Source organism: Hemicordylus capensis, chromosome 5, assembly GCF_027244095.1.
Source record: "Hemicordylus capensis ecotype Gifberg chromosome 5, rHemCap1.1.pri, whole genome shotgun sequence".
In the NCBI taxonomy this organism is placed as follows: Eukaryota; Metazoa; Chordata; class Lepidosauria; order Squamata; family Cordylidae; genus Hemicordylus; species Hemicordylus capensis.
Genome location: NC_069661.1, coordinates 235,127,756 through 235,141,787, shown reverse-complemented (window position 1 = coordinate 235,141,787; position 14,032 = coordinate 235,127,756). Strand labels below are relative to the sequence as shown.

The following is a 14,032-nucleotide window of genomic DNA, read 5'->3' as shown; positions in this document are numbered from 1 at the left end:
TTCTACTGAGAACCCAAATAACAAGTTTTCCCCTAGACACAATTCATAAAAGAAGGTTGTACACATGCCCCAAATCTGGGAAGTGAACTTCCACCACAGGCGCACCACTCAAATTATGTATCCTTCGATATACATCCTAAGGGAAGGCAGTTTGGATAGTTGAACATCAAAACTGATTCTCCTGATATCAATCTTAGTGGAGGGATGTTTTTGCTCTTGCATGCCGGGACACGTAGCTTCCCCTGATTAAAAGAAAAAAGTAAAGTGTGGGGCCCTATTCATAATCTAGAAACACTAGCAGCCCGCCCTCTTGTTGGGGCCATAATTAGGGGCTCCAGGGCTGGTCACTTGATCAAGTTTCATGAATGGCTTATTGGTTCTTTAGGCAGCAAGTTATTTTGTACGAGCTTTTTGCAGGTATATTACCGAGTGCTCGGATACATGGGGAGACTTGAAAAACCAGTCCTGTGACCATTAACAAAGCACTAAATGTCTAGAATGTGCATTCTTCTATTTTTCTAAAACATGCCCCCATCCCCCTTCTTTCCTTTAATACTGGCATTTGTGCTACATCAGGGACAAGGTCAACATCCTACTTCAGGTACTGAATAGTTAGAAGGTAGGTGTGTGTGTGTGTGTGTGTGTGTGTGTGTGTGTGTGTGTGTAAATAGCTATGCTTATGCTGCTTTAGTCTCATTTAAAAGTTAGGGTTGATCTGTGCTCCTGGACTGCAGTTTCCCCCCAACATTGAATACTCTAGCCCTGTTCAACGCACATACAATCTGTGAACAGTGTATGCACATATAGTAACTCACACGTTATGTTCAGTGCACATACAGTAGTACACTTCCTATATATACCCTAAATTTAAGCAGGCCTGTACTGAGGTTCACTTTTAAAGCAAATGCATGTACATTCACACAAAAACATTTTTATGTGTACAGACAGCTGAATACACGTCAAGTGTAATTTCTGAATATGGCTTCAAAGAGCTGTTGGGGGCAGAGAGAGAAAACATTCTAAGAAGAAAATATTGAAACTCAAGAAAACAAGAAACTCAAAACATTAGCCTAGTTCTTATGAACAATAGATCAGGCGGCAAACCAGTTTCTGGGTCATAATGCTGTGGGGACTCACATGAGTGCTTGGTGCAGAGAGAACCAAACTGCTATGATTTAGTGGGCAGAGTGTTGTTCTTAGGTTCACATCTGCCCAGCCACGAACTTCTTTAGATGACCTCGGATCAGTCAATCTCTCTCATAACTTGCTCACAGGTTTGTTGTGAGGACAAAATAAGGAGGCAAAGAAGCACATGTGCCATCTTGAGTTCTTTACAGGAAGGATGAAATAAAAATGTAATCAATAAATAAACTCCAGAAGAAAGTGTAAATTTGAAAACATGGCTTCATTTCACTTTGTGGCATCAGGAAAGAGGGGACAGCAAAGCTCTCTTCATTGGCCTGGCTGAGAGACCATCGGCCATTTTGGCTCCTCTCCTCTCCTCAGTGGCTATTTCACCTGCTCTCTTTATGAAGTTTTAAGGCATGTGCTTGTTTTCCTTCCCTGTCCTTTCCCTCTCTTGCTTAATGTCTATAAGACTGTATGGCTCTGAGCAGGGCTTGTATTGCTCTTTAATCTTTGTTCAGCACCCATAAAATAAATTATTATTATTATTATTATTATTATTATTATTATTAATAATAATAATAATAATAATAGCCACTCAAATGCTACAAGAAACCAGCTTATTATGACTATCTCAGGGTCAAACTATGTGCCATTGGCATTACCATTCTTGCTTTTCTCTCTGCAAATAGAATGACCAAGAGCCCCAACCTGAACTAAGACTGCAGTCATGGACAGGTAGGTTGAATCCTTCCCCCCTGCCATGGTCTTGATCTGGGTCACTCTCCCCACTCCCACATCTGTTTATAGTGCACACACACACACACACACACACACACACACACACACACACACACACACACAGAGCCAGTGAGGGCAGCGCGGGGGTGGTGGTGGTGAGAGGCACCTTTAAGGAACACTAAGTAGGTGCTTATCAGTGTGTAAGCAGCACTTGCAAGCTGCCGCACTCCGCCCGCAATCCTGCGTGAGACAGCAGTGCTCCAGCCAGCATCTGGTGCAGCTGCAGCATGGCCCTAGCCTCTGCACATGCATGGAGCCTCAGCACATACACAGAGACCAGGGGAATGCTGCGGCCACACCGGATGCTGCGCAGAGAGCCGTTGCCCTGCGCGGGATTGTGGGTGGAGTGCAGCAGCTTGCAGGTACTGCTTACACGCTGGTAAACATCTGCTTAGTATTCCTTAAAGCCTCTCGTCGTTGCTGCCTCCAGCACTGTCCTCACGAGCCGCTCCTGCACACAAAGCAGCGCACCTGGGCCAATGATATGATTGAAGCCACATCTTAGCCCTGTCCAGAAATTATGCTGAATTATGCCCCTCCCCTCTGAGAAGCACCCAGTCCTCCTCCAGAGCCATTGCCATCAGGCTGCATTTGCAGAGGGTGGAGAGGCAAGAAGCAAGGCCTCTCCATTGGCCTGAGGAGAACCAACTCCCTTTTGGACCCTTTCCTCTGAGAACTCCCCCCCCCCATTTTTTTTAAAAAAAGATTATGAACCCCTTTGGGACAGGATTATTAATTTTAAAAAATTGTGTGGACCACTCTGAGTCTATTGGAAACTGTAGGATATAAATGTAACAAATAAATGATGATGTACTTGTGTTCAGATGTCCGTGTATATGTTTTTGTGTGAATTACTGTACCTGCACTCAATTTAAAAGTGAACCTGGAATAACTGTACCTGTGAACAGATCCTTACCTGCATACCTTACACACAGATTGTGCAAGTGTTGAACATAACCTGTGAATTTGGCTCATTTGGCCCTTATTCTGATTTCCCCAATATTCATGGTCCTTTCCTCGCAATACCATCTGCTCCCTTTGCAAAACTTCAGCTAAAATATTTTTACTTCAAAATTAAAGCCCCGGAAAAGGGCAAAATACAAATTGCTTAGAGCAACCTGTGCTTCCCATGAATCAGAGGGAAACTCTTCACCACATGGAAGGTTCCCCCAGAAGCACTGATTAAGGAGCCCACTTGCCCTCTGAGAGCTATTAGAGTCTGGGAATAAAGTCACTGCCTGGCAGCCTCTCTCTCTCTCTCTCTCTCCACGTCTCTTTCCCATATCTATAAAAATCAGCACAGGCCACAGTAAGGCTGAACAAACCCTTTTTCATGTTGAGGTGACTGTAGTGAAAGCCATGGATATAAATGTGAAGGGAGTACTATGATTAAACTCAACAGTATAGGAGTAAGGCATTAAAGGGAGGGAAGTGTCACCACTTCTGTCACTGTCTGCCCCTGCTACCAAGCTGACAGCTGATGACAGAAAAGAGAGAGGACTCACTACAGTCTGGCTCCCAGTTGGGAGACCTGCGTTCAGTTTCTTAAATGGCAAACTACACAAGGCATGCATGCTTGTGTAATGAAGCCACTTTTTGTAAAGGTCACTTTCTGTAAAGAAAAACAGCTTGGGAAGGAGCCATTTTGAGTAGTTAAGCACCCCCTGCCCCAGCCACTTCTACACTTAGAGTAGCACCCTGCCCACCACCCCCGGCACACAAGCTGATTATCTTGACAAAAAGGAGCTGTCAGGGCTCCGTCACACACATTTGTCATGTGTGTAGTCTGGCCATGAGTGTGTAAGAAGGCAGTCTGAGGCAGGAGAGGAACATATTCTTGAGAACCATTCCCCAAGTTGCGTTTTCGAGTCACCGAAGCGTGCCCACAGGTAAGCGACACATTTGAACATGAAATTTGGAAATAGTATATACATGTACCTACTCTCAAGAAAGACCATTGTGTTCCAGAAATGTTAGCACACTCCTGGGTAATTTCCAGACTAGCTGCTCAACAGTAGCAAAATATCTCTGTTCAGCCAAGTCGCATTGAAAAGGTAAACAGCAGGGAGAGCAGTCTCGCAGCAACTAACAACCTGAAAACAGCAACTTCCTTATGCTTGATATACGACGTCCTAGCTCTATAACGCAGCGAGTAAATTCGAGACAAGGCATTGGCAATATGAACGGCACCCTGCTGTCCGCGTAAGGACTGAGGTGTCAGAACGCAGGAAGTGTGGAAGCACACTTCCGAGATCCGACGTGACCCCGTTGCAGGGTCTAATCTGGAAAGTGCCCAGCAGAATCATGGCTTTCTTCAAATTAAGCCTGTGTGTAGATCAGGGGATGGAACCATAGAGCATCTGCTTTGCATGCAGAAGGTCCCCGGTTACGTTCCTGACATCTGCAGGAAGGGCTGGGCAAGACTCCTGCCTGAAATCTTGGAGAGCCACTGTCAGTCAGTGTAGTTGAGCTAGATGGACCAGTGGTCTGACTCAGTAAAAAAAAAGCTTCCCATGTTCCTATATTTCCTTTTATTTTATTTTAGGTGCTGAAGTGCCCTTGACTCTCCTGCTTCCCCTGTGGAAAAGTTGAGCTTGAACCATCTCAAATTGTTTGCTCTATTAGGTACTTTATTTGCAGTGCACATACTCTCTGCTTGGAGTAGACTGTGTGTGAGTGTTGCAAATGGTGTGGTGGTTGTCAGACAATCCTTACTTCGGGCAGGGGACAAGATGAAATAACCTTAGGTCCCTCCCTATTCTATGATACTATAACTATTCTAAAGAAATGTATTTTAGGTTATCAGAAAAAGAAGATTATGATGGCAGGACTCCCACTTTCTTTATTATTCCCTTCCCTGCAGGGTTTTACCTGATCAGTATTCTTACCTATGGACCAAAGGCTGTGAAACAATCTCTATATATATTTCTCTAAGGTGTACCCGTCACTAATCCCGTGTGTGGCAGCTCTTGCAACAGTTCGCGAGCGAGCTACCGGCAGGGGGAGAGGAAAGCGGCGGTGCCTGGGGACAGGTGGGCGAGGCGGGAAACAAAATGTGTGTGGGGGGCAGTGGTGGCAGGAGAAAATTGTGGCGGGGGAAGAAAGCAGTGGCGGTGGGCAGGTGGGGGAAGAAAATGGCAGCAGCAGGCAGGTGGGCAGGGGAAACTAGAGGTACAGATGCTCTTCATCCAGCCCAGCTAGTACCAGCGTGGTGTAGTGGTTAGTGCTGGACTAGGACTGAGAAGACCCAAGTTCAAATCCCCATTCAGCCATGATACTTGCTGGGTGACTCTGGGCCAGTCACTTCTCTCTCAGCCTAACATACTTCACAAGGTTGTTGTGAGGAGAAACTTAAGTATGTAGTACACTGCTCTGGGCTCTTTGGAGGAAGGGCAGGATATAAAATGCAAACAATAATAATAAATGATAATAATACCAACTAATCTTTGAAGTGGTTCTAAGCTTTCTGCAAAAGAGTTTTGTTTTTTTGTATTTGGCAAAGTACAAAAGTGTCATATCAGTTAAACCAATGTGTGTATTTTCCTGTGCTTGTCCCTTTAAAATGCATTGGAAAGAAAATGGCAGCAGTGGGCAGACGGGGAAGAAAACGGTGGCAGCGGGTGGGTGGGGGAAAGGATGCACAAGCCATATTTAAAGCCCCCTCTAGGCTTTGTTTAACAATCCTCTCAAAGGTCTCCTTACCAATTAAAGCAGGGAATAGCTATGGATGCATATGCAAACTGGAACAACAACAATGTTTTAAAATCTCAAAACAAAAGAATACGGAAAGAATACATGTCATGCAGGTGTATTCTGCATCAAGTTAGGGGATGGAGCCATAGCTCAGTGGTGGAGCATCTGCTTTGCATGCAGATAGCCCCAGATTCACGCCCTAGCATCTCCAGGTAGGGCTGGGAAAGACTCCTGCCTGAAACCATGGAGAGCTGCTGCCAGCCAGCGTAGACAATACTGAGCTAGAGGGACTCATGGTTTGACTCAGTATAAGGCAGTTTCCTGGGTTCCTATGTTCCCAGGAACAACAACCTCGAATTCCTGCAGATGTTTCCACATCAGGCTCACATAGAAGAGCAAATAGGCACTGCAACTGCAGTATTCTGATGGGGTGGAGAGTGGATCTTGCAACAGTGAGCATGAATTGTCTCCTTTACTAAGCTGGGTTCACCTTGGTTTGGATTTGGACAGGTGACTCCGCTGAGCACTGTCTGCTATAAGACATCCCCCTTAGGGGATTGGGTCTGAGTTCAAGGGAAGAGCACCTGCTTTGCATGCCTGAAATCCTGGGAGCTACTGCCAGTCAGTGTGGACAATATTGAACTAGTTGGCCAATTGTCTCACTTGGTGTAAGGCAGCTTCCTATGTCCCTATGTAAACTCATAAAGAGTAGGCAGGATTGATGCTTATGTTACCACAACTGGTTACCAATTTGCTTCCTGACTCAGTTGAAGGTCCTGACCTTTAAAGCCCTAAATGGTTTGGGACCTGGATACCTTAAAGACTGCCTTCACCCATATGTGCCTCTGATCACCAACTGAGGTCTTGCTCCAGGTGCCTGCATTTTCTGGGATGCCTGAACCCCTTGCCCTTCAGTCTTGCAACGGGAAGAATACTTCCTTATTCATAAAGGCAAGGAGAGACACTTGTGTTAGGAGGAGGAAATACCTGAAGTTAAATTAAGGTAAATGATGCATTGTCAAATGAAATTTTGTGCACCTTCCCCCTATCCCTCTCAATTATGAAAGATTAATTGATTTGTTGATTTACGTTTGAAGTCCTTGGCTTGGAATTTGGTGACACGTTTCAGAGACACTGAAAACAGATGACTGTTCTGCCAAAAGAACCAGCATTTGGCAGGAGAGCAGGAAACACCAGTATCAGAAGTTAAAGAATTAAGAAACCCACTCAGCAGCAGTAAAAATCTTTATTACCACAGGCATGCTTCCTAAGTACTATGTAGTCCTCTCAATTATCCTCTTTTTTCTTTAATGGCTTTTTTTTAAAATCAGAGAACAATGTGCATCTTTAAAAGAGATAATAAAAAGATTATAGCATCTCTTATGTGACAGCCTGAATTACATGTGTCGCTTGATCCCAGGAGAGAATGAGCACTTGGCCACATTCCAGATAAACACAGGCTTGGTGTAGATCACATACAGCTGGACTTACACAGTCAAGAACAGAAATTGCTCACAAGTCCTGTAAAACCATCACATCTCTTCACCTCTCTGGCTGCAGTGTAATAGCTCACACAATCTATCTGGAGAACATAAAGCAGCAAAAGGTTGATCGGGTGGGGCAGGACGGGACCGGAGCAAGTCTGAAGGTGGAAGCTAGTAGAGTGGGAAAGTGAAGTAGGCAACAAGTGGTATCAGGATTGCTGGTCTTGCGGTAGCAAGCATGAACTGCCCCCTTTGCTAAGCAGGGCCTGCCCTGGTTTGCATTTGGATTTGTGACTACACATGAGCATCGTAAGATTGGGCTGAGAGAGTCCAATTTCCTGCTTGAAAGATTGGAGAGCCGCTGCCAGTCAGTGTAAACCGGGGCTGCTCAACTTCAGCCCTCCTGCAGATGTCGGCATACAACTCACACAATCCCTAAATACTGGCCACTGCGGTTATGGGGGTTTTAGTCCAAAGACAGCTGGAGGGCCAAAGTTGAACAGCCCTGGTGTAGAATAAGCTAGATGGACCAATGGTCTAACTTGCTATAAGGCAGCTAGCTTCCTACGTTCCTATGTAGATGATGAGAGATACGAGTTGCACGGGGACGGCCACCTTGATGTAGCTACAGGCCTAACATGGCTGTTGGGCTTGGCTGCAAGTAATCAAAATGGTACACCCATACTTTCTCAGATTTTGGTGGGCTCTTCTGCAAGACAAAGAACCACAGAGAAAAGGGGAACAGGTCAAGCTGTTGAGGTTACCCCAGAGGTGTGGGAGGGCTCAAAGAGATTGTCATGCAGCCAGAGATCATACATATACATATGTGGAAGCAGGGAGGGGTTGTCTACACTCAAAGAGCATATTGGGTCCAAAAGATCTTGCAAGCAGCCCTGCCAAGACAAGGCAAGAATCCACGGTAGGTACAGAATAGCAGGTCTTGAAGCAAGATTTCTATCCTGTGGTAATATGCCCCAATCATCATGTGATCCTCAGGAGTTCAGAAGAGAAGCCAGCTCAGAAGAGGAGCCAGTACGGGCTGTCATGTACTTCGGTGTAAATAGTTTTGAGGAAAAGTCAGATAAAATTGCTCAAATAGTTCCCTAGGAAATTGACCTCTCTCCAAGTACTGCACCAAAAGATTTCATTTGATGCTTCTGGAGCTCTAGGTGTTCAGCTTTTGCCTCACCAGAGCAGGCACTGCACACTTGAGTGTCCCAGGAGACACACGTCTCTATTATCCACTCTGATGTGCAAACAGGTAGAGCATGGCAAATTGCAGGTACAGTTTTGCAGCAGTAAACTTAAATTTGATCTGTGTAAAACCTGACCTGCAGAATTATTCTGAAAGTTTAGAATGTTTTAATTTCCTGATTCTCACAAACAGTACCATTGCATGAAAAATCCTGATTAAAGGAGGGAAAAACTATCTTCATATGCCTTCGGTGTTTAAATGTTATCAGTTTAACAACATGATGATTTGTGAGAGCTGGTGTAGCACAGTGGCTCAGAGGCTGCACCGTGAATCAGAACTGCTCTGGTTTGACTCTCACCATGGAGTCGCCTTAGGCAAGCTGCCCCCAGTTGCAATATGGGGTAATATTTACTTACTTTGCAGGGTTGTTGTAAAGATAACAGCATGATCATTCAAGTGAAGTTGTCCGAACACTCAAACACACTATACAAATGTTGAGAATTAGGATTACCAGGCAGGAGACAAATTGTGACTTTAAAGCCACATGCAGCTGCTAGGAAGCTCAGGAAGGATCCAATTGCGGGGAGACATGATAGAGGTCTATAAAATCATGCATGGTGTGAAGAAAGTGGATAGAGATAAATTCTTCTCCCTCTCACACAACACTAGAACCAGGGGTCATCCCATGAAATTGATTGCCGGGAAATCTCGGACCAACAAACGGAAGTACTTTTTCACACAACTCATCATCAACTTGTGGAATTCTCTGCCACGAGATGTGGTGACAGCCAACAACCTGGATGGCTTTAAGAGGGGTTTGGATAACTTCATGGAGGAGAGGTCTATCATCAGCTACTAGTTGGAGGGCTATGGGCCACCTCCAGCCTCAAAGGCAGGATGCCTCTGAGTACCAGTTGCAGAGGACTAATGGCAGGAGAGAGGGCATGCCCTCAAGTCCTGCCTCTGGCTTCCAGCGGCATCTGGTGGGCCACTGTGCGAAACAGGATGCTGGACTAGATGGGCCTTCTTGGGTCTGATCCAGCAGGGCTGTTTTTATGTTCTTAAGGATAAAACGACATATTTTTTTAAAAAAGGCCCTAGTGTGAATGTGTGTGCTGCTAAGTGCTCAACAAATGTTTTTTCTTCTCCCACCCAGAGGGGAGGCTGAACGGAAGAGATGCAAGAAAAAGGAAGAGCCAGTGGCATAACAGAGAAGAGGGAGGCAAAGCAAGAAAGTTTTGGGAACCATGGACTGGGAAAGTAAGAAATGAAGCAGCCATTTGGGGAGGCTGGGAAGATTTTTGGACTGAATCTACACATGCAGCACAATGAGGTGGTAGAGTAGATTTTGTAAAAGGATACATGTAGACAGCCAGAAATATTTCAGCCAGTGAACTCTGGAATAAATACACTGATTACAGGGCATAACTCTGTCTGGAAATGATATGATATGAAACGATAATCATTATGACTAACATATGGGAGGCAAGTGCCCACAAGTTATTCACAAACCCTACCTTTACTTCTGAAATTCCAGGCTGTCCAAACTCAATATTGATAGCAAAATTTAATGAAATGCTTGGAGGACAGATCAGAACGCCTGCAGAATATAACCTGGCTTTTGTTACACCTAATCATATTATTATGGCTTCCAGCTTTTATTTAGGTGGATTATTGGTGAATGGCCCAGAACAGTCAGCTGATGGGAGCTTAGGGTTAGGTGTCCTATCCTGCAATCAGAATGGGCATCCAGAGGAGCCATTATTGCCACATAACATTGGATTAACATTGGATACAACCAGTTGTGTGTGTATTTTGCCTCGTCTACCAAAAAAAAAAAAAAAAAAAGTAGGAAAAAGTCCTGCAGACACACATGGCAACTGAGAACCTGTAAAAGTAGGGTTGGCCTCTGTTTTTGGTAGTGAGAAAGAGAACAATCCCAAGACACTGTTACGTTTGTGAAATATACCAATGAATATGAAAACAAGGGCAAATATTCCAGGGGGGACCTATTGAGAGCTGCCAGGACTAGAACCACTAGCTGTTCTCTGCTATGCCACTTTGAGTTACAGAGGGAAATCGTCCCATGACTATGGCATCCTTTCAGACTTTAGGCTGACTACACATGCAGGCAGCCCCGACTCCAAAGGGTTATGAAAGTTTCTGGGTCAGCTTTGGGACTTTCCTGGGCAACAGTGAGCCCTGACTTTGTTTTCCAGCCTGCTATACCTGGTTCTTGCTCTCCTGCCTCCCGGTTGATTTCCCCACAAGGCCCAGTCCCAGATATTTATGTCTCCTGTTTCCCATCCTGCCAGCATCTCTAAGTGCCTTTGGGTGGATTCAGATGACCATGTTATTCGTTTTGTTATTACAATTATTACACAATAGTCTAGGCACTTTGAGCTTCCAGAGGAAGCTGGCTTATACTGAGTCATACCATTGGGTCCATTACCTCAGTATTGTCTACACTGACTGGCTGCGGTTTCTCCAAAATTTCAAGCAGACGACTTTCCCGGCCCTATCTGGAGATGCCAAGGATTGAACCTGGGGCCTTCAATGTACCACTGAGTTACAGCCCCATCCCCAAAGGTGACAGACATGGGTCTTCCATCCAGGCACTGCTCACACTAAGACATGCTTAGCTTCAGCAAGATGGCTATATCATGTCTCAGTCTATGCAGTGAATGCTACCCCTTTATGGGAAGAATGGTTTCATGTTATGGAATTATCACTCATGAACGTGTTAACAAGTCAATACATCCTCATATTTTCATTTTCTTACCTCCGTACTGTGCTTTATATAGAAGAGCCCTAATATATAACAAATTATCTATTTGTATTTTGAGACAGAATCCAATTAATTTGTACTGCCTTCAATGGCAGGTTTACTCCACTGCTCTTAGTAGCCACTCTGAACTATTCATCCTAAATTTCCCAGTTCTGTTATCAGCTTGGAAATACTCCCTGTCAAATTCTGTAAGAAGGTGTACAGAAAGGCCAAGGTGGGACAAGTTACTACAAATAGTGAAGAGGCTTACATGTTACATCTGCACTATGTCAATCCAACATTAAAGCTTGCTGGGCTAGTTTAAACATTATGCTAAGTAAATTATGGCATGGCACCAGCTAAGCAAGATTGTGTGTGCAAAGCTACCATAATCTAGTTCTCCAGCAGGAGGCAGTGTTCTATTGCTGTAAAGATCCAGTATTTAACTGGAGATTTGAAATATTTTTAAATGCAATATTAACCATCCCAAGTATATTGGATGCAACAGAACTTTGAACAACACTTTAAAAATAAGTAATTAAAAAGTATGGCAGATTCTTTGGATAACGCAGAACAATTACCCTTAATTTTTTCATTTTCATTTTCTCTGTCTTTTAGCCCTTACAAGGGCTCTGAAGATGGCTTACAAGATCAGTTTAAAATGTTTACTAAACTACAAACAAAAATTAAGCATTACAAAACTGCTAAAAACCTACAACACAGAAGTGCATCAGAGCATAACATTCTACAAGGAAGAAAACATCACTCCAAACCAACTGCTTAGTGGAAGTAGAAGGATTTTCCAGGCATCAGAAAACCATCACTGTGGGGACCAGATGGGCCTTCCAGGACAGAGAAATCCACAATTCGGGTGCCACTACTGGTCTTGTCACATGTCCCTGACAGCCAGACCTCCAAAAGTAGAGGTTTACAGCACAGGGCCTCAGAAACTGATGAAAGTGGGCAGGCAAATTCAAATGAGGAGAGAGAGTCCTTCAGATACTGTGGTCCCAAATGCTTAGGGCTTTAAAGGTGATGGATGACCAGCACCGCCTTCTTTTTCTGTGATCTTTCTGTCTACTTGGCAAAACTGGCTTGGTGTCAGGTATAGAACCTGACACCATAGATTTCTTCAAGCAGAGATTTAGCCTCTGCACCACCTCCAGGCGCTGGCCAAAGGAAAAAATCACAGGATGACCACTAGGCCCAGCTTGGTAAATTAGGACAGGTTTTTTATTTTAAAGCAGAGGGCATAGGAATGAGACTATAAACCTACTTGAGCAGATTTCCAAGATTGAAGAGAGCTCGATTGTGCTGTGGATTTAACTGGAGGGCTCTACTGTAGTACTCCTTTGCCTCTGCCCGGTCTTTGGTCAATGTCCCAAGATTGTTCAGGGCACTTGCATGACGTGGGTACAACCTGTGGAAACAAAAAGAAAACTGATTATCCTGCTGTAAATAATTCCACAGACCATTTCAATACTCCCTCCCTCTTGTGAACCCTGAAATTATTCCAGTCCCATAATTATCTTAATAAATAGAGACATGAAAGTGAGCGAGGTCAATGCAACAAAGAGAGGTTAAAGGATGTGGAGATGGGTTGTGAGCAATAAAGTGACCAATTTCCAACTGACACAGGGTTTCTATTCCTTTCAGATTTCTAAAGACAACATACATGTTGTGCCACATATGCAGCTTCTCCTCTCATAGTGTTACACCTGCAGCAGGGGGAGGCGGGAGGGGGGGAAGTCAGAGCTCTTGGGGAGAAAGAAGTTCTAACTCGGGTATTTGCCTTGAAAAAGCAAAACCTGGTTATCTGGATAGCTGCTTCAAATAAAGAACTGAAAGCATACTCAGCTGTCAGGGATATACTCCAAAAACCAAAGGGCAGGTTTCCGTCTCCTAAGCCAAGTGGTCTCAACCTTGGGTCTCCAGATGTTGCTGGACTATGGCTCCCATGCTCCCCAGCCACAATGGCAAACTGTGGATCAGAGTTGTGGCCCAACAATATGTGGGGACCCAAGGTTGGGAACTCTTGCCCCCGAACCTTTCCTTGACTAGAACTTCCCAAGTGAAGTACTGGAGCTCCATGCCTACTGCACTCCACTTCTTTAAAGTGGGATGGGGGAAGGTGTACCTCAAGTGATCTTTCATCCGGAACACAACTTTGGTCGAATAAACAGGGTCAGCGCTCGAAAAAGGAGAGATTCTATTTGCATGTCACCCTATGGGCTCTTTTATTATGAAATACAGCCTTCCAATTTGGATTCTCTCTTACAAAACACATGCGCGGGTGCACACATAACAGTATATATGTCACCAGTAATGGCAACCATCTGCAAGCAATATCTCTTTCGCTCTGTATCTCATTAGGCACAAAGTCCTCTTTGCGTCACCTAATCAAACGCCAAGCACTGCATTATTTATGAAAGAAAGCTGAATTTCATTATAATGCTCACTAGGGCAGCCAGTTTTTTGTTTTTTTTAAGAGTTAATTTCCTAATTTTTTTTCAAAATCCTAGACATTTTCCTTAAGAATCTCCTTTTCTTTACCATTACAGCAAAAGACCTGAAGCAGCACAATTCATTATGCCACCCTGGAAAAAGAAACCTGGGTGGGGAGATACTTTCAATTGAGTTCAGCTTTTATTTCTGTACAAGACGTGCAGGATGTTTTCTTGGGGCAAAATGAATTATTCAGAGGACTCCTTCAACACTGCCACTGCCATTGTCAGAATAAATCTAGGCAGCCTGGCCTTGAACTATGATAGGTACACACTGCACAAAACTTCTGTTATCAATTATCTCCCTTCCCCCATTACTGTTAAGACTACCCATATTCTCACTAAATCTAAAATAAAGTATCTTTCAGGGCCAGAAATGGGTGAATGCTAACTTCCACAAAGAAGATGCTAAGCAGAAGGCAGAAACAGATCTTCAGTCTCTAAAAAACTGAAAACAGTGCTA

The 14,032-nt window shown here is 44.3% G+C and overlaps 1 protein-coding gene across 3 annotated transcripts in view; it reads right to left on the bottom strand.

Moving 5' to 3' along the window:
- Positions 1-14,032, bottom strand: part of TMTC1 (transmembrane O-mannosyltransferase targeting cadherins 1) — a 232,675-nt gene that overhangs the window by 33,986 nt on the left and 184,657 nt on the right. For all 3 annotated transcript variants that reach the window (XM_053252491.1, XM_053252492.1, XM_053252493.1), the window contains one exon: positions 12,342-12,485. In XM_053252491.1, the coding sequence (XP_053108466.1) occupies positions 12,342-12,485 (144 nt within the window). The remainder of the gene's footprint in view (positions 1-12,341; positions 12,486-14,032) is intronic.